At 54.9% G+C, this 19,318-nt stretch overlaps 1 protein-coding gene across 4 annotated transcripts; it reads left to right on the top strand.

Moving 5' to 3' along the window:
* Positions 1-218: 218 nt before the first annotated feature.
* On the top strand, positions 219-18,711 carry RAB7A (RAB7A, member RAS oncogene family). 4 transcript variants are annotated; one of them, XM_040568827.1, is made up of 6 exons: positions 219-380; positions 14,755-14,815; positions 15,688-15,814; positions 16,587-16,805; positions 17,440-17,568; positions 17,757-18,711. In XM_040568827.1, exons 2-6 carry the CDS (start codon positions 14,763-14,765, stop codon positions 17,850-17,852), a joined length of 624 nt encoding a protein of 207 aa, XP_040424761.1. In that variant the 5' UTR covers positions 219-380; positions 14,755-14,762; the 3' UTR covers positions 17,853-18,711. The 4 variants fall into 4 exon arrangements, with proteins under 4 accessions (XP_040424761.1, XP_040424764.1, XP_040424762.1 ...); XM_040568830.1 differs by lacking the exon at positions 219-380 and adding an exon at positions 1,208-1,396; XM_040568828.1 differs by lacking the exon at positions 219-380 and adding an exon at positions 11,529-11,633.
* The last annotated feature ends 607 nt before the right edge of the window (positions 18,712-19,318 follow it).

The following is a 19,318-nucleotide window of genomic DNA, read 5'->3' as shown; positions in this document are numbered from 1 at the left end:
CCCGTGTGCCCGCAGCTCCCGGTGCCGGTCCCCTCCCGGTGCCGGACCCCGCCCGGTGCCAGCCCCGAGCCGCCCCCCTCCCCTGGCGCCCCCCTCCCGCCGTCGCCACCACAAGATGGCGGCGGCCCGCGGTCACGTGACTCGCGGCCACTACCCTCCTCCTCTCCCTTCTTCCTCCCCCCCGCCCCCCGCCGCCTCACCGGGCGGCGTGCTGACGTCAGGGGCGGCGGGCGTGCCCCGTGACCGGAAGTTACCGGAGGGGGAGGCGGAAGTGAAAGCGGGGAGGCGGCGGGGCCCATTAAAGCCGAGCGAGGCGAGCGGCGGGCGGCAGCGAGGCTGAGGGCGGGCGCCGCGGCGGCTCGGGCACCACACGCACCGCGGTGAGGGGCGCCCGGGGGCACCGGGGAGGAGCCTCACGGGCCTCTCCCGGTGGCTGTGGGGGGAGGGCACCGGGGTTGTCTTGGGGGGTGGCGTGGGGGGGGAGTGCGGCCTTTGTGCTGCCTCCGCCTGGGCCCGGCCTGTGGGGGGAAGGGGGGGGGGAGGGGGGGGGCAGGCGGGTGGTGTCGCTGGGAGCCGGGCCTGGCGCTTCCCCGGGAACAAAGGAACCGGGGGAGCCCCGGGGGTGGGCTCCCGGGGGCGGCGGTGCCGGGGCCTGGCGCGTTTGGGGAGCCTTCGGGGGGAGCCTCGGCTCCGGGGGGGGGGGGGTGGGAGGGACCTGGTGGGGAGGGGGGGGGGGGACGTTGTTAGGGGGATGTCGGAGGTGTCCCGGGTGGGGGGGAGAGGCCCGGGGGTGCTGGGGGCCGGGGGGTGCTGGGCTCCGGGAGGGGGGTGCTGGGGGCCTGGGGGTGCGGAGCTGCTGGGGGGGGGACACTGGGGGTCGCTTGCAGGGTGAGCGGGCAGCCCTGGGAGCGGTTAGTGGGGCGAAGCCGGCGGCTGGAAGGCTGGCAGTTATTGCGAAAGGGGCTCTCGGCGTGTGTGAAGCCTGAGTCAGTTCTGAGAGGGGATGGCAGGAGCGCTTCTGGCCGCGAGTGGGTGACAAGGTGAATTCAGCGATAGATATGTTATTAATATCCAGGCGTATGGAGGGTAATAAATATGGAAGTGCCTGATCGTAGCGTTTAAGGTAACAGTGCTTTCTTTCCTGTAAATAGTGGAATTCTTCTAGTAGTAAAACTGCTAAAAAATACTCCCTTAATCCGCAGTAAGAGAGGCAACCTCAGCATCTACATGAGTATGTGTTGCCCAGCGACTCCAAAGTCTTTGAGACAGAGCTGGAATTCTCAGTGCTGTTTCCCTGAAAACTAAAAACACCTGCTGATAAGCGGAGCTGTTGGGATGTGTATCAGCTCTGTATACGTAAACTGAAAACACATGACAGAACAAAGTCCTCCCCACTGTAAGCAATCCATTCTTTGTTTGATAACTGCTAATTTGAAGCTTTAAAACTCCCGGCACCTGCCACCTCTGGCCTGTGCCTGGGACTCAGCTTTCTGGTGTGGGCCTTGGGCCGGGGTGAAGCTCCCTGTTTGGGGCAGTAGTACCTAACCAGCTGGGAACAGCGCCTGGCTGGCCATGGTTTAAAGGCTCTCTTGTGGCTGTTCTTTGTTGAGCTGTGGTGCTACCAGGAGCATATGAGAGAGGCCGCAGCCTTGCTGTGCTTCCAGCAGGGCTGGGCTGCCCGAGTGAACGTACTCTGTTCTTAGCAGCTGTATTTGAGGTTGCAGTGGGTGGAGTCATTTGAATATTTCTTGTTTAATAATCAGGGCTTCATCGCCGTACTTATTCAGGAAGAACAAGTATACTTGTCTCTCCCCCCTCCTTGTGACCTCCAACAGCTGACTGAACACATGACCTGCTCTCCGTGAGCTATGAGCAGACCCGCCATGCCCGGCCTGAGTCAAAGTAGCCCTGAACTGCTGCTCTAAGGGCTGCCCTTCCTTCTGTGCACCGTTGGGTTAACACTCCTGGGGTAGAAGAGCTGTGAGATGGGGCTAATTTGACCCATTAATAGGGGAAACTTTTAACACCCAGTAGCAGTTTCTCGCTCTTAACTGATACAGCCTGAAACAGTGGTTGTATTTCATGCTGCTATGTTAGACTTCCCTCTTGCCTGTGGTGTCATGCAGTGGTCCGTGTCCTGAAATACCGTACAGGTAGGGTGAGACTTGTACCTTAGAATGCAAAGGGGCCAAGTTGAATGCCTAAATAACTGTTGCAGTGCCTACGCTGCGGGCATCCTTGCCCTTCTGCCAAATCCAGTGGGTCAGAGGCTACCCTGAGCAGCCCAGATAGTCAAGGAAACGTCCACACTGTAACCTGGAAGTGAAAACCATACCAGCTCTGCTGTGGGCTCTCTCCTGAGTTCGCCTACAGAAGATAATGTTTTCCTTGCTTTGCTACCCAAAATGAGTGCCCGGGGACAGGAGGGTGATCAGATTGAATTTCTGAGGCATCTTCGTAGAGCTCCTGCTCTGAGACTCCTGACTCGGAAGGTCACGCGAGTTACCTGTCAGAGCAAATCTCTGGCAGAGCTCGTCCTTGAGGAAACGTGACAATTAGTATCAAACCATCTGTGCAAAACTATTTATAGCTTTGTCTCTAACATGCATGGATTTTGTCTGACTTCTCTGTGAAAATGAGACTGGTTTATGCAGAACTTAACATTTGGCTGTAAACAAAACTGCCTGTGCTTGATTAGGATGCGCTTCTAAATGCTTCATCCTGAGATCGGTGCCTGGCAAGCCCAGGCTTAGGAACGAAGGCTGTAGAACAGGGCACCGGGATGTTTGCATCCTCTAAACGCGCTGCTGGGTGTCCGGGATCACATACTTGCTGCCGTCCAGCCTGTTACAATAACCAGTGTTTTCAGTAGCTGAGCTGATCGCTTGATAGGCACAGGACTCTCACCTCGCGTGCTGGTGTTCCCTAGCGTCTTGTGGGCTTCTCGGCTGGGACCTGAACGGCTCCGCAGCCCTTGCTGCTAGGGTCTGCTGGTGCTGAGATCCCCTGCAGAGCTGCAGGGGGCTTGGGGCTTCTCGCCTCAGTGTAAAGGGGTTCGGGTGAGAAGGAATTTCTGTGCTGAATCTGGCTGGGCGCTAGCGTGCCTGTGCCTTGTGCGCTGCCTGTCTGACAGCAATCCAGCACCCCTGATACTGAAATGTTTCCTCACGCAGCATTGTTTTGATAATTGCGGTTTAATTGCTTGAGTTGGAGTTCAGTTGGCTTCCCCCTGCAGCCTTCTGAAGCGGTCTCCTGGAGCTGCTGTGTAACAGCCTGCCTTCAGACGGCTGAGTTGTGACACGGGGCTGAGGGTAAAAGGCTTGTGTTCCTCGGTAGCGTCCCAAACACGGGCTGTGCGCCGCGAGCTGGATCGGGCACGGGGAACAGGCTGGGTGACAGCAGCCAGCCTTCCGGCCGCCCTTTACTGAAGGGCTTACTTCCTTTTAAATACGATTCGACTAAAACTTCCAGACGGGCTCCCAAGGTCAGCGACTCCACTTGCGCTGCTCAGAAACGGCAGGCGGTGCAGGGATACCCCCGTATCACATGGCTGCTCGCTGGCTCGCGGCGTGCTTGTTGCTCTGGCCCTCGGCGTGCCGCTGCGTCCTGCGCTGCGCTGATGTCATTGCTGCTGCCAGCGCCGCTCTGCGAGACCGCTCCTCCTCCCGGGTGCCGGCAGCCAGCGCTCCGTGCGGGAGGGAAGCTGTGTCAGCGCCGCTGCTGCTAACTCACGGTCGGTGACGGGCAAAGGAGCCGCTCAGGGCCGCAGGAGTGTGTCGGCTTGCAGCTGAGCTCACAGAGCCCCGGCTTCCCGCACTAGGAAACCCGTTCTTGAGGCCGCGGCCGCTCTCGGGGGAGGTGTGACTTCGGGAGGGGCGTGCTGTTTGAGATGGATTGAAGTGTAAACTTGCGGCAGAGTCCTGTTTGTGCAGTTTAAAGGCACTCGATGCAGGGAGTGCTTTGCTCTCCTGCCCATCCGTAACTACTTGAAATGTCGGCTTCAGGTGGCTTATTATGTCTAACTGCACCTGCTCGAGTTTCAAGCAGAAATTCCTAAAGAAATGGAGTAGGTCTTTTCTGCAGAAAATCTTCTGCAGTGCCTGGACCTCGACGGCTGGCTCTGCCCCGCAGTGAGTCTGCACGGAACCCTTGGTCTGTGCTGGGCAGCAGCATCTCCTTGAGCGGTAACCTGCTTCGTGCTCACCTCCTTCAAGTGGACTGAGTCACTTGGCTCTGCAGGTATCTCCTCCTCTTGGCTCCAGATGCTGATAATGGTGTCTGAACTACGATCTGGCACGGCGATAACGTTGTCTCAAGCATCAGCAGCGAGACAGCTGCGACACAGCGAGGTACCTCCAGCTCTCATCTTCCCCCTTGCGAGGGGATGCAGTTTACCAGCACTGCACTCCGAATCACACCCTGCGGGTCCCTTCGGTGAGGCTTTTCCAGTCCTCTGTGGAGGATAAAGAAGTGATCTGGCAAACCGTTGTTGCAGGAGCTGTGCAAGAGGCGCTAGTGTGTGAAGCACGAGCCTGAAACCGAGTCTCCGCAGCAGAAATTCCTTGGTAGGCCCTGACTCAGCTGTCGCGGTGAGCTGCCTGCTGCCCTCGCCGACTGGGACTGAAATACTCGTCCTTCCTGCTCTGCCAAGCCTGTTAGCGCAGCAAGAGGTGCGGGGCATGTGCAGGATCGGGGCTGTGCGCGCCGCTCCAGGCGCAGTTCTTAGATTGCGGTGTCTGGAGGAAGGCACCTCCAGGAGCAGGCTCGGTCCTGAGAACGCGGACCTGCAGTAGGTGCTCAGGAGTAAGGCTCTGTGTTTCTCCGCGTCTGCCTGGCTGGGTTTGGGTCTCCTGTCAGCTTTTTCCCTCTCTCCTACTGGGCTCCTGGTGCTGAAGGAGAGCCAATATTTGCGTGGGGTCCAGCAGCCCTTCTGAGGCCCTTGTTTGGGACTCGAAGGCCTGAACCTGTGAAGCCTCCCCTCAGTCGCTTGTTTCCTGCCCGGTTTCCAGGAACTGGGGAAAACTACCAGGAGGAGTAGATAAATGAGGCTTGTTTACCACTGGCAAGGTCTCAGAGCTGTGCCTTCATTGCAAAGGTTATCTAACACCTCCTATTTGTGTTCCTAAAACTGAAAGCACGACAGGAATGTGTAAAATCTCAGCGAGCTGGAGACAAAACTAGAAGTTAATCCGAGTGCTTGAAAAACATCGTTGGCTGGAGTGAAGACCTAACGACTTCACTGCTCCTCGCTGGCCTGGCCAACCCGCAGTTCTGACTTGCTCAGGCTTCCCTTCTGATGGGAGGCTTCAAACGCGGCAGCGTGCGTCTCCCTGGTGCGGGAACGGTGCTGGGCTGTCCCTGTTTGTGTAGGGGCTGCTGGAACCCGTTTGGCTCTCCCGGCTAGGTGGCTGCGTGCCAGCAGCCCGGCAGCCGTGGCCGTACAGACCGGGCTGTATGGGCGCCGTGGCTCGGTTGTGTAAGATGCGCCTCGCTCGCTTTGGCAGGGCTCCACCGAGGAGCCTGCTCTGGTAGAGGCACGGCGACGTGGACCGGTGCTGGTAGAGCTGAACCGCTCTGCGTAGGCAAGGCCCTTAGTCAAGACACGTGGCTTGCTGCCTGGTGTCTCCCAGCAGCCAGCAAATGTGCTCAACTCTCCTCCCACATCCTGAGATTGTCTCCCCCAGGGCAGAATAGGGGAAGTTGAGCTTGCTCTGATAAAGGGGGAGGGGAGCTAAAGCGAGCATGCCTGCTCTTGCACCAGCCCGGTCCCTGGGGAGGAGCAGCGTTGACTGGGAACTACCTGAAATCCTGAAGGACTCACGGGGGGGGGGGGGGGCTGCCTCCCCCTGGAAGGAAGGGGCACGGCAAGATCCCTGGGTGACAGCGTACCTCGAGCCTACAGAAGGAGGGCAGCTGAAGATCTTCGGGTGCTTGCTTTCAGCCTGCTAGGGCTCCATGTGTCTGCCTGCTCCTGGGAGAAAGATGCCTGCAGCACGAGGCACCTTCACCTTCTGGAGGAGCTCCAGGTGAGGTGGGCTACAGCTTCGTGCCTGGAAGCACCAGCTCTCAGCGAAGCTGTTGGCTGCAGCTTTCTCCCAGGGCTGTCTTCGCTCAGCCTGGGGACTGCTCCTCCGGCAGCCCCTGTTCTCTGCCTGGGTGTCGTGGACCTGGTGCTGTGCTGTTGGCTCCCGAGAGGCCTGCCTGCAGTCCTGCCCTGTGCACGGCCGTAGTCTCAAGATACCTGCTGCTTGCTGTGGAGGTGATGGTGATCATCCTCAGGCTGCTGAGGAGCAGCATGATCCACCCGGGAAGGCTGCCTTCATCGCCGGGAATGCTGCGTGCTCCCTTCCTCGGGCTCAGCGCATCTCTCACCTGGAGGAGCCTGCGTGTGCTGCCGATGCCGAGGCTGCTGCTCAGCCTGAGCCAAAGTCTTCCTGTAGCTGTCAGACCTTTGCTGCCGCTCCTAACCACACGGGAGGTCTGACTGAATGTGGGGAGCCGTCTGCCTTGGTTCTGTAAGCAAATTGTGCTTGTTTAGCTCCCACTTTCTAACCATGTAATCAGATCAACGCGGTACCTTCGTGAGAGGAGACACCTAAACCATCAGAGCTCAGTTTCTGTGCTTCACCCCTGGGTTGCGGAGGTGGGGGCTAGTCCTGCCTTGTTTGGCCTTTTCTAGGGCAGTCACAGCTCAGCGGCAGCTCTGGAGCAACAAACTTCTTCGGTTCCAGGTCTCGCACCCAGACGCTGCGCAGGCACGAAACAGCTCCCGTCTGGGGAAGTGCCGGGAGGTGTAGCAGGGCTGCGAACCAGTGAGGCTTGGACCGGAGAACTTGGCTTTGAGAGCTCGGGCTTTGAGCCTGACTAATCACGTGCATCGGTGCCTCCCAGGAATGCTGCGCTCTGCCCTAGCGGAGCCGTGCCTGAGCTGGGACCCCGTCAGGGAGGGCTGACCCCTTCTCGTGCGAGCCCCGTGCTTCCTCTGCAGGCATCGCTACTACCAGCACAAGCGGCTTGGCTTCTGCCCCCCCTGCGTCATCCTGACCCTCTGGCCCAGCCGGCAGCTGATGTGTGCTCTTCTGAGGAGCTCTTGGAGCCCTCGCGCGTGGCTGGGGGGGAGGCCTGCAGCCTCTGGAGCTGGGCGGTGAGGGTATGTCTGCGTGGAAGTGAGCTTAAACCTTATCGCTAGTGAAAGGAGCGAAAAGCTGCTCTTGCACTCTAGCTGGGTTTCCTATGGTTTTCCCCAAGCTGTGTCACCATCGTTCCGTCTTCAGCACGGAGCTGTCTTAGCCTGTTATTTAGGAGCAGGCGGCAGAGTGCGCGCAGGCATCATACCCACCGAGCAGCTAGCTCGCAGACCAGGCCAGTTGGCTTCCTGCCCCGGTGTGGTGCTCCCCTGAAGCAGCCAGCGAAGGGAGCTGGGGCTGGCTGGTCCTTCAGCTTGGTCCTAGAGCAGCTGTGCTGGAGGCTGCAGCTCCACCCTCAAAATGAGGGGAATTTACTGCATCTGTAGTCTAAAAAGCTAGTTCCCGTGGGTTCCTGAAATGTGTTCTAACGTTGTTCTGATCCCAGCCATGTCAGTGTGCTAGGCAGCATGTGGAGCTGAGGGCTTCCTTCACGAAGGTGAAGCTTCTGATCCTCAGGGGTAGGAAACACTGCGGCGTGCCATGTGATGCTGTAAACAAGGTATCAACAAATAAATTGGAGCTGAGGCTCCCAGCTCCTTGAAGAGGTAACTCCTGTCTCCCAGGACTGGCTGGGAAAGGCACCAAGTGGACGGGAGCCTGCTCCTGATGGAAGTGCGGCAGGCAGCCTAGCTGCTTCTCCTGAGCAGGGAACGAGGAGCCGTGCTTGAGCTCTTGGCCAGGCACCAGCAGGAGAGAACATGTTGGTTAGAACGGCAACACAAATGTGTGGGGAGGAAGGAGGTGGGAAGCAGCTCTGAGATGTTACTGGTACAGCAGCAAGTGGAGCGTACCCTTCTGGGAAGCTGTCACAGCAATATCTCGCCAGCTGCTTTTGCCGTGGGCTTCGCTTTGGCTGCTTTGTGGTGGGTTGGTGGGGCCTGCAAGCACTGCTGGCTGCACAGACTGTGGTAGCCCACTGGCCTTGTTCCATAGGAGCCTGTCTTCTAAAAGGGCAGCCTGTTTAAAGGAGTTCTCGTGAGCCGTCTGCCTGAACGGCGAGGTGTTCCTGACTGCTGCTCGGGCACAAAGCCAGCACGTGTCCCCACTAAACGTGGGGTTTTCCTCGATGGGTTCTCTCAGCCAGCTGCGGAAGCCGAGCTCTTGGTAGGCCCGTCATGGGGGCAGAGGAGGGTGGCGGCCTGCCTGTGCAGCCTCAGCTTGCTGGTAAAAACCTCCTGTGCTTCTGCGTCGGTCCTCGGTGTGAGGCTGCCGGTGCTGCTTCTACTTACAGAGCTCCCCTTTGTGAGGAAAACACCAGCTTGGCAGCTGCCGCGGGAGTGAGAGGCTTGTTTCTAGCTCCTTCCTTGAAGACAGCTTGGCGCCTCTTAAGCCGTGGCCGTATACAAGTGCCAGCCCCTGCTTATGGCTCTTCCGTTGCTCTAGTGAGGTGTTGGAGGCTGCCTACCTGATGCTGGGGAGGTCAGCGTGTGGAACTGCTTCTGCTGTCACCCGCAGCTCTGCGTTAGCGGACGCTGCGCAATATCTGCGTGACCCAGGTGGGTAGAACCAAGCTGCCGTTAAACCGTATTGACACAGCTTGCTCAGCTCCCGCCTGAGGCCCCAGCGTGAGTGGAGCCCCTCAAGACCGAGGGTGTCTGGGCCACTCGAGCTCTCTACAAGCCAACTGACCCTGGCCACTGCCGGCAGCCACGGGCTGCCCGCCTCACCTTGGCGTGAGGCCTCGGGCTTTCGGTGGGGCTAAACTGGAGCAAACTAACGCCTGCTCATGGTGAGTCCCAGCAGGGCTCAGGGTGAGCATGGGGCAGCCCATCTGTGCCAGGCTGGTGTGGTCGGTCCTGTGAGAGCAGGATAAACACCCAGGGAGCATCTCACTTGAGGGGGTGGAGGTCTGAGCAGACACGGCCTCCTGAGGTGCCGAACATCCCAGGGAACTTCCTGCTTCCGGGAAGAAACTGGTTCAAGCTGAGCTGGTCCTGAATCATTTTTCTAGCTTCAGCCTCCTTGAAGAAATGCAGAACCATTGGGAGGGGGAACAAAAATAACTCCTTAGTGTAGTACAGAGACTTAATGCTTTGCAGCCTCCCCCATGCGAGAAGAGAGTGAGCAGAGGTAGTGTTTGTGTCGGAAATGTATGGAGCTGTTTTTCAGGACGCTTATCCTGCACCCCAGGACTAAGCTTTTTTTGAGGAGGCTTTTCCAGTACTCAGGGACGGCTCTTCCTCCGCACGGTCTGGTCAGTGTGGTGAGCCCGTGGTGGTGTCCGTACCTTCATGGGGTACTGTCTTGTCCGGACTGACTTTCTTATGGTGCGGCCTTTTGCTGAAGGCCCTGTGATGCCCTGGGGAAGGGAAAGAGTGGAACTCCGTATTTCTCAGTGCTATGAGTTTAGCCCTGCTCGATGCTCACCTACTGCTTTGCCCCTTGCCTGTGTAGTGTTAAGTGCCCCTGGCAGAGGACACAAGGAGAGCAGGGCGGTCCAACAGCCTTGCTTCGGCTCTGCTGGCTTCTAGTGGAAGGAGCAGCGAACTTCTGATCAAATGTCCCCGTTCTTCTAGCTTCTGCTTGGGGTTGCTTTGCTTTAGCTAAGGTTGTGGTTCGAACTGTTTAATAGCAAAGCTGCAACAGTACAGCCTGCTCCAGCAGCTTAGCAGCAGCGTTAAAGCCAGTGTGCAGGGAGCTGTTGTCTTCCTTCCACGGAGGTGAGTGTCCTCCCCTGCCCAAGGCTGGCTACTTCTGTGCCGCCACCGCTCCTGAGCGCCTTCAGCAGAAGCAGGCCTGGGGTAGGAACATCCTGCCAAGTATAACCTGAGATCTGGTGGGCTACCAGTGCAAGTTCCTGCAGTTCTTTGCTCGTACCAAGCTAATTAATATTGAGGTGCCTGCACTGTCACTTGACACATGTGAATGCCTCTAAGGAGTCCTTAACCATCCATCTCTGCTTTGAGTTAAACCAGCTGCCTTAATAGAGCAGAAGAAAGGACAAGTGTCATGGCCTTTGAAGCAATGAGGGAAGTCTAATTAGGTTTGGTACGGACTCTCTTTGCCCTTGCATCTGAACAATTGGTGCCGCAGAGCTTCATCGGACAGTTCTTGATTCTCCCACCAGCTCAGCTAAGCCAGTAACGTGCAGGTCGGACGTGAGGGATTCTCCCGTGCTGCTCCAGCAGGCCAGGTAATAACCTTACTGGGAGCGAGTGTGCTATACCAGGCTTCACCTCCTGAGGGTCACCACGCTACCAATGGCTTGCTTTTTTTAGAGGGGCAGGCATTGAACACTGAGCAGGAGGACTTGTCTGCAGTGCTAGAGGCAGCTGTGTCATTCCTTTGGCACCAGTAAGGCCAGGAGGAAGAACGATGCTGACTGGTCTCTGCCAGGAGGCTTCTGACAGCTCCTGCGCAGGGCCGGATGGGTGTGCTGGAGGCTGCTGTGAGCAGTCCTGCAGCTGACTCTCCTCCAGGAGACTGCATGGTGTAAAACAAAACTGGTGTCTCGGATCAAATCTTAGCAAGCAGGTTTTTCTTCAAGATTTCTCTGAAGAGGAAGTGTTTGTTCAGAAATGCTCCTGGGACTGGATGGGAGCCCCATGTGAGCTCACACACTGCCATCTTAAGGGCTTACGTGACTCTTGCAGGATGCTGCTCTAGAATAATCATACCATCAAGCAAGACAAGCTGCACATACAGTGCAAAATAGTCTGGGACTTGGACACCACTGACTTGGCTGAGATCAAAACTGGTGATGCTTATGCTGAGCTTGCTCTGTGCAGGAGCAGGGGGAGCCCTGCACAGCCCACATCTCAGGCTGACTCAGTAACTCAGTGTTTCTGGCAGGTGTGTCTGGAGAAACTCCTCACGTGAGCTCACAGCTTCAGGTATTCAAACCTGCCTCGTCTGTTTTCTGAAGCTGTTATGCTGAGTCTCCCGTCGTCTGGTACTAGCAGTGCTCATCAGAAATGAGATCTACGTAGCTTAGAGCAGGAATGTGGGCTCTGTTTCTGGGACACAAGGCAGTAATGAGCCTGACTACTCAATGCTGTGCAATGTGAAAAGCAGCCCGTGTTCCTGCGTGAGCAATCACAAATTGCCTCTGACTCCAGGCAAGCGAATCCTTCAATGCTGAACCTGGCCCGGGGTCGGTTGTGTGCCCTGCTGTACTGACACAGCGACGGCACCGTAACCGCGATCGGCTGAGGTAGCTCTGGGCTTCCCTGAGCTGCAGTGTGTGGAGGCATCCTCTGGCTGGAAGATGTTGTGTTTGCTCTTGGCTTAGTGCGGGCTGAAGACCCCAAATCCTTTGCATGGTGTTACAGGAGGCTGTGGTAAGGCTTTTCTTACTGGTGGGGTGAGCTGAAGGTCCCGTGTCTTCTGATTCCAGCTCCCCAGCCTCTTTTAGAAGCACTGTGCCTGGAAACAACGTTGGAGGATGTATGGTGTCCCGTCCTTGGAGTAGTTTGACCTCTTGGCTTGCTTCATCAGAAACCCCAGGTAAAATAATGGGGTTTCTTCAATCCATCTGGGTCTCAGATCTTGCTGGGATGAGTCAAAGCTCTGTTTAGCACAAATAGCTGCTCTAAGGCTGGGGCTGGTGTTGGAGACCTGCTCAGCCATGCAGGCTGTGATAAGGATCAGGGAAACAGCAAAAGCAGTGCCGTAGAGAGCAACTTGATGCTACTTGAAGGGCTTTCTTCTGTAGGAAGGCTCCAGGAGATGTGGTTTCCTCTTGTAGCGGCAAGAAGTAACTCGGTGGTGGGTCTGTTTCTACCTGTGATGAGAAGATTAATAAAAGGGTTTGGTCCTTCAGCTGACTAGGCCTAAAAAGTGTTGGGCGGGCTTAGTAGGATGGGGTGGGGAGATTGGGCACTGCGGGTCTGCAGCAGAGCCGAGCTCCTCGTGCCGTCTCATGGCCCAAAGCAGGCACTGAGCTGAGCAGCCCGGCGGTGCTGTGGCTCACATCCGTTGCATCACCTGGGGTGGAAGCTGCGAGCCTCACCTGAGGTGTTTGTCAGGCAGTAATGGCCCGTCACACCGATGGGGTGGCCGGCAAACTATGACAAGCAGGCGGTGTCAGGTGTGATTCAGCTTCCTCCCTCAGCTGAGCTGCTTCCCAGGCAATGAGCCTCAACGGAGCAGCTTCCCCTCGCTTCGTAGTGGAACTTCGTGCCACGTTGGATCTGGGCACTGAGGCTCCCCTGTGACTGAGTGTTGCAATTCAGGGCCCTGCGAATCCCTCCCCGAGCATGGGAACGAATGCCAGCTTGTCTAAAGCTGCTTTGAATACCAGCAGGCAGGGAGCTGCAGCAGCTGATGGCAAGCAACGCTAAAAACACTCGGAGGAAAAATAGAAGCAGTACGTGCTGGGGTCTGGCGCAGTCACCTCGGGGTGAGTTGTTTACCCTCTGTCTCGAGGGAAACAGGTGACTCTCACCCTGGGCTTGGACCTGTGCAGATGTTTTCCATGACGGCTCACCGTGCGTAGTATCTTGAAGTGGTTTCAGAGCTCTGCTTGCTTTTCTTACTCCATCTGGGCCAACTGTGCTGCAGGAGCCTCTGGCTTGGCTGGCACAAGTGTTGCTTGTGCTACAGGCTCTGAAAACACAGGAGGTGCTGTCTGCTTGGAGGAGTTCACATGGGCTGCTCTCCCCACTGCTGTTGATGGGATGAGCTGGAGGGGGGCTCTGGGCAAGAGCAGGAGCTGGACTAAACGCTGGGCTTGTCTGGCGACCTTCAGCTGGCTATTTCGTGGCTGAGGTAGCTGGGCCCTTGAGCAACGCAGTCCTGCGCAGTGTAGACCGCCTCGGAGAGGTGGTAGTGCTTGGAGTAGGTGACCTGTGCAGGCTCTCTGGCATCTATTAACCACCACCCAGAGACAGCATGTGCAGTCTGGATGGCCTGCCGTTGCTGTCACTCGACAGCCTTTGGCTGTCACCTCCCGAACGGTTTCACACCCAGGCATGTCAGTGTCAGTGGTGCGTGAGGTGGGCGCAGTCCAACGGGGCGGAGCCGTAAGTGCACTGCTGCCCGTAACAGCAGCAGGAGGCCTTCTGCAGCCTTCCCTGATGGTGAGGTCTGAAATGGTAAGGTGTGCACCTCCACCACTCAAAGCTTGATGGTTAAGGCTTTGTGCAGCCAGATCCTTTCCTAATAGGAAGCTTCTACAGCTTGGAGCATGTTGTTTCCCCCGTCAGTGGGATGGAGCAGGCTGCAGTTCTCTCACAGCCTAGGCTCGTGCCTGTCCCAGGAAGTGCATAGGACCAAGCTGCTCAGAAGACGCTTCTGTCCGTGCTGTTGTCAAAGCAGAGGCCTCCTTAGCTGTGAAAGTCAGGAATAGCTCCCGAAGAGTAGGAGTTGTGTAGTAGAATGAATGTGAGTTGGTGTGGCAGGATGAGAGTTTTAGGGTAGCCGAGTCCCTATTTAAGGGATTGGAACACGAAGCCTGTGTCAAAGGTCTTTGAATTCAAAGTAGCACAGCTATAACCATCTTCTGGCTCCTCTCCCTGTAGAGAGCCTGCAGAGCTCCCTAGGGAAAGCCAAGGAGAACCAGACTGGGATCTGGGATCCGATCAAGCCTGAGCAACTAAGAGAATGTCTTGTGCTATCCCTTCCTGTAGGTGGGGAGAAGGGCCTCATGGTAGAAGGGCATGCTGGACTGCGGTCATGCTCAGCTCCTGATAGCGAGGCTTCATTCTTGTTCTTGCTATACTGAAGCATCCAGAAGTATTTTGGGGCCTGCTGTAGCTTCACAGATCCGAGGGAGACCTGGGGACAAGTAACAGTGAGTCTCTGGAGCTCAACTCTCACTCCTGCTAATTGGATGGACCATTAGTGGCAAGTTCAGAGCCCCTTGCCATGAAGTGGACTGGAGTAATGGCAGGATGCGGCTCATGGTGTAACAGAGCAGCAGGCTGAATGTTAGAGGTTTGTTGCTGGTTTTACTCATCCTTCTGCTGAAGGTGGGGTGGCAGCAGTTAGCTTCGTGTGGTCTGTGAAAAGCCCCGTGGTCTGGTAGCTGTGTGCCTCGTGCTTCAGCCCTTTGGCTGGCCTGTAGGTTGTGCTGTGACCGCCTCACCTGCAGCGTGTTCTAGGGCCCCTGCCCTCACCGAGCACAGCTGCTGCTTTTCCAAGCTGAACCCTATTTTTTTTCCTACTAGGAGACTACTGAGCAGTGTAAATAAAGCTTGGATGCGGTACGCATCTCTGCTCACGTCTCTCATAATAGCCCGTGTAAGAATTAGCTTGTTTTGTGAGCTTACTGCCCTGCCTCCAGCAGGCCTAAGGCAGGTGGCCTCAGCTAGCGTACCCAGAGAACAGCCTGGGAATGGGGTCTGAAATGGACTTGGTACTGCGAAGGACAAATATGTGGCTCATTTACTGGTTATTAAGTTGCTATTGCTGGCCTGACATGGCCTTGCCAATGAAGTGGGCAAACACTTGGTTACTGCTCAAGTGAAGCCTTGAATTGAAAAGTCCAACTTCACGAGTGCGGGCCTCTGCCAGCTGCTGGTTCCTTGCTGGGAGTCTGGCTGCCCAGCCTCCGAGCTTACTGCTTGCTGCCTTGAGGGATGATGTGCCAATGGAGTCTGATGGGATTGTTCCTCTTCCTTTCTAGTTTAAAAGATGACTTCTAGGAAGAAAGTGTTACTGAAAGTCATCATCCTTGGAGACTCCGGGTAAGTGGGGGAGCCTTTAAGCCACCAATCTGCATCCTGCTGGAGCAGTGCTCTGGGCAGTGGGAGTCTGGATGTAAGGTAGGAAGGTACAAGGAGAATCAGCATGGTGTTAAAATAAGCATTTAATTTTATTAGGAAAAAAAAAACAACTGATAAGCAATTTTGGGTGACTTCTTAAAATTTTACCTCTGTCAGAGATGAAGCTTATACTGAGCCACCTGCCTAGCTTCTATCTGATCTGGGTAGAGCCAGCCCCTTGGGGTGAGGCTTTGTTGTCCTGTTCCCTTGAGCAAGGAGGCTGTTCCTCTGGTACAGGTGGTGGGTTTGCTGTGCAGGCTGTAACCAACCTGCTCCCCTGACATCAGGCTTATTTATACCTCTGTGCCCAACAAGCTGTTGATCAGGGAGTGCTGCTCAGCCACAGGGTGCACGTGAACCCTCTAAGCTGGTTCTAAGGAGGATCTCCAGCTCTTGGCCCCTGCAGATGTGTGTGTCAGCTGTTACCGTGCTGAGACTGCCCTGTTCCTCCTTCTGCAGAGGCCAATGATTATTTTGGTGGGCTTCATCATTTGGTAGGGCACCTCATCTTTCAAGGTTGCCCTCATGATACGATGCATACTGTTTACCAGTGATCAGATTGCTTCCCCATCAGCAGGGTTTCTCAAGACCTTAATTCTTCATATCCTTATGTGGCCCCAGCATCTGTTGCTGTGAAAGCCCCTCCTTGCAGAGGTGGGTGTGTTTCCCGACTCCCCCTTTTGGCCAGGAGTCTATGATGGAAGGTAAAGGGCAGAGGGATGTTTTGTTCAGAGTGATTAATGCGAGCTCTGTTGTAGAAGCAGCCTACCTAGTCTTTTTGCCTTTCTGTACAGGGTGGGAAAGACATCGCTCATGAACCAGTATGTGAACAAGAAATTCAGTAACCAGTACAAGGCTACGATAGGTGCAGACTTCCTGACAAAAGAAGTCATGGTGGATGACAGGCTAGTGACAATGCAGGTAAGGAGCGACTCCTGCTGTGAGGGGTGTCTAGACCACGCTCGTGTGGAAGCATCTGCTCCGATGTAGCCCGGGGCAGTGTACTGGGTGTGAATCCTGCTTGCACTGAACTGCTCCCGGCCATAGCTGCTGCTGGGCTTCTCTACACATCTGTACAGGGGCTCGACAAGGGAAATCAAAGATCAGCTAGTCTGTGCTCAGTTAAGGGTTTGCCAATGCTCAGTTTAAAAACTAGCATTTGTTCCTGTCAGCATACTTTCTGTTGGTAGAAAGGTGCGCTTCCCTGGTGTTCAGCAACTGGGAAGGGCTGGGAAAGGACTCTCTAGGTCATACTCATGCCACCCTGATTCCTGTGGGTATAGTGTTAGTCTGCCAGCCTGTGTATGTCTAGTATCTGACGCTTTCATCTCTCCATGGTGAGGCTGACGGCAGGGCAGCAAAACCCATGTTGTAGCCAGCAGAGGAGACTTTGGGCTGTGCTGGTATCCCAGCGTACCCCAGTGCTGCAGGCAGGTCCCTGTCTGCCCCAGTCCCTAGGTCCTGTTTGTCCAAACAATGATCCACTGATCAGGCTGGACATGCAATTCCGTTAGTTATCTCTACTTTTAGAAGGGTGCAATTCCTACAGAAGATCCCAAACCTTTAGGTGTTCCTTTCCTTTGGAGAGGTAAGGGCTCTAGATGCCTAGCATGGAGTCCTGAAATGAATGCCCTCGTTGTGGTCTGAGTGTCTTGGAGCAGAGCTGGCTTACCTACCCTGTCTTTTGCTGCAGATATGGGATACAGCAGGACAAGAACGGTTTCAGTCTCTGGGAGTTGCCTTCTACAGGGGAGCAGACTGCTGTGTGCTGGTGTTCGATGTCACGGCCCCTAACACATTCAAAACCCTAGACAGCTGGAGGGATGAATTCCTCATTCAGGCCAGTCCAAGGGATCCTGAGAACTTTCCTTTTGTTGTGCTGGGAAACAAGATTGACCTAGAAAACAGACAAGTGAGTACTGTGACTCGGTAGCCTCCTTTTAAGAAATTGCTGGAGTGGGAGACCTTGTAGGAACATGTGAGGGTTACCTGAGTGGAAGGTGCATGTGTGGCTCTGCTGTTGCATGGCACTGGGGAAGAGTTTCCCCAGGTTGTTGTCTACCTGGAGGGGTTTGACCCGCTGTGCATAACATGCTCCTGCCCAGCAGTAGAGAGCCTGCAGCAGTTCCCTGGGTAGATACAAGGAGATCTGATTCTCCTCTGGTATTGCTGAGTAACCGCTGTGGGAGCAAGTCCCTGTGCTGTGGATGCCTGAGCAGTCTGTGCCCTGTGGCCTCATCTTCCTCCTTGCCATGGGGCTGAGCGTACCTGGTGGCAGGCAGCTGCCTCCTGTGCTCCAGCGGGAGCTGGGCCTGCCTATGACAGGCCCAAGCCTGTGGAAAAGCTGCTCAGCCCTTGTTCTGCTTTTGGAACTGGGACTGTTGGGTGTGTGGAACAGCTCTGCATCAAGGCTATAGCTCTAACGAGACCAGAACCCTTGTCCTAGCTCAGGTTGGGTGCCTGGGGGGGGTCCCTGGCCTTGACCTGGAAACAAAGCCCCCTCTCTGTCAGGCTGAAGGTGGTGATGCTGCTCTCTGTCCACCCAGGTCACCACAAAACGGGCGCAAGCCTGGTGCTACAGTAAAAACAACATCCCCTACTTTGAAACCAGTGCCAAGGAGGCCATTAATGTGGAACAAGCTTTCCAGACGATTGCACGAAATGCACTTAAACAGGTAGGAAGGGGGCTGGTGGGTGCCCTCTGCTGGTGCTGGCTCTGCCTCGAGTTCAGCCATTGAGGGCAGCTGGGGAGGGTTGGGCTCTCCCAAAGCTTTCCCCGGCTGAGAATGGCCCCGTGCATGTCAGGGGCTGTCTGTAGAGCTGCGGCACTAACTCTTCCCTTTCTTCCCTTCCCTCCTGCTAGGAAACCGAAGTGGAGCTTTACAATGAATTCCCCGAACCCATCAAACTAGACAAGAATGACCGAGTGAAGGCTTCTGCGGAGAGCTGCAGCTGCTGAGGGAAGAGGGAGGGGTTGAGCACAGTCCTTCACAAACAAATATCACACTTAGGCCTTCAAACACACAGCCCCTCTTCTGTGTTTAAAAACAAAATTAAAAAAAAATTCCATCTCCAGCTGCCAAAATCCACCCATCTCCCACGAGCATCTGAGAGTCCAGCACTTCAGAGCTCACATCCCTGCACCATCCACATCACACTTCATGGTAACAGACCTTTCTCTTAGTTTAAAATGGAAACTCTTATGTATGTTTGGAACTGAGTCTAATTCCAGGTGTCCAACGGAGAGAAACTGTTTACAGGTAATCTGTGTGACAAGTTACATACATTTTTAACTGTCTTGTGTTTTCCCCTGTGAAGGCTGCAACTGGAAAGGCTGATTACCTATAGTTCATTGCAAGCTCAGCACTCAGTCCAACTAGGTTGAGTTTTGTATGTATCTCTGTTAATGCTTGTTACTTTTAACTAATCAGATCTTTTTACAGTATCCATGTATTATGTAATGCTTCTTTAGGAAAAATCTTATAGTACATGTTAATATATGCAACCAATTAAAAATGTATAAATTAGTGTAAAATTCCTGAATTACATGTTCAAGTACTGAAACACAGATTGTGTAGAAAGTGAGGAGGACACTTGTGAACTGTGGTGTGCTAGCAACACAGAGTCCAGATAGAGGCAGTATTCTGTACAGTAGAGATGAACTACATAAGCCTTCTTGTTTTGAGGCCAAGAGGCTTCGGCTTCATCTTCTGGAAAATCTGTCTGGCTTCCTTGTATCTAAATTCTCAGATTTGCATAACAGCATTGATATGCACACTGGATTATTGGATTTGAAATTAAATACAGCTATGAAATGACCTCATTTGTTCACCTCCCCTACTGCTTAACTCCTAACATCCTGGAGCGAATATGAGAAGGAGCCAGAGCTGAGGTGTTCCAGTGGCTCTGTACTGTGGAAGGAGCTCCTCTCCCACCTGGGTTGTGGTAGCTGTTTCTCAATGAATTACCTGGACTACGAACCTTCCCTTTCTTCTTACTGACTGCTAATCTGGATTTTTTGGTATGGAAAAACTTGGCAATCTAGTCCCTTTCCTCTCTTCCTTTCTTCCTGGTATTTGTTCTTGCGTTTGTAGCTTGCTTAAATGGAGCCCTTCTACCTGTTTTCCAGAGGTCTACATTCTAGTACGTAGGCTGAGCTCTTCTGTAAAGAGACAAACATGATGCCAATAAACTTAACAAGAACAAACCTCCTTGTTTACTCCTGTTTCTGACTCTCTTTTTTTCCCTGCACTAACATACTTCCTTTCCACTGTTTGGTGACCCTTTTAGCAAGCTGGTGCCTGCACATCAAACGCTGTTTGTGCTTCTTCCTTACCGTGATGTCTGTGCCTTCTAGGTAGCTTCTTAAGAGGGGGGTTGGCAGGTGCCGCTTCCTTAGGTGACCCTAGAAATGGGGGTAGGGCA

This window comes from Cygnus olor, chromosome 10 (genome assembly GCF_009769625.2).
Source record: "Cygnus olor isolate bCygOlo1 chromosome 10, bCygOlo1.pri.v2, whole genome shotgun sequence".
Taxonomy (NCBI): domain Eukaryota; kingdom Metazoa; phylum Chordata; class Aves; order Anseriformes; family Anatidae; genus Cygnus; species Cygnus olor.
The sequence above is the reverse complement of the archived record's forward strand: the minus strand, read 5'-3'. Positions and strand labels throughout refer to the sequence as shown.

Bases quoted from the DNA above. Each gene is read 5' to 3' on its own strand.
- RAB7A (XM_040568827.1), top strand. From the start codon at position 14,763: ATGACTTCTAGGAAGAAAGTGTTACTGAAAGTCATCATCCTTGGAGAC. The intron at 15,815-16,586 runs GTAAGGAGCGAC...CTTTTGCTGCAG, and splicing joins ACAGGCTAGTGACAATGCAG to ATATGGGATACAGCAGGACA. The intron at 17,569-17,756 runs GTAGGAAGGGGG...CCCTCCTGCTAG, and splicing joins CACGAAATGCACTTAAACAG to GAAACCGAAGTGGAGCTTTA.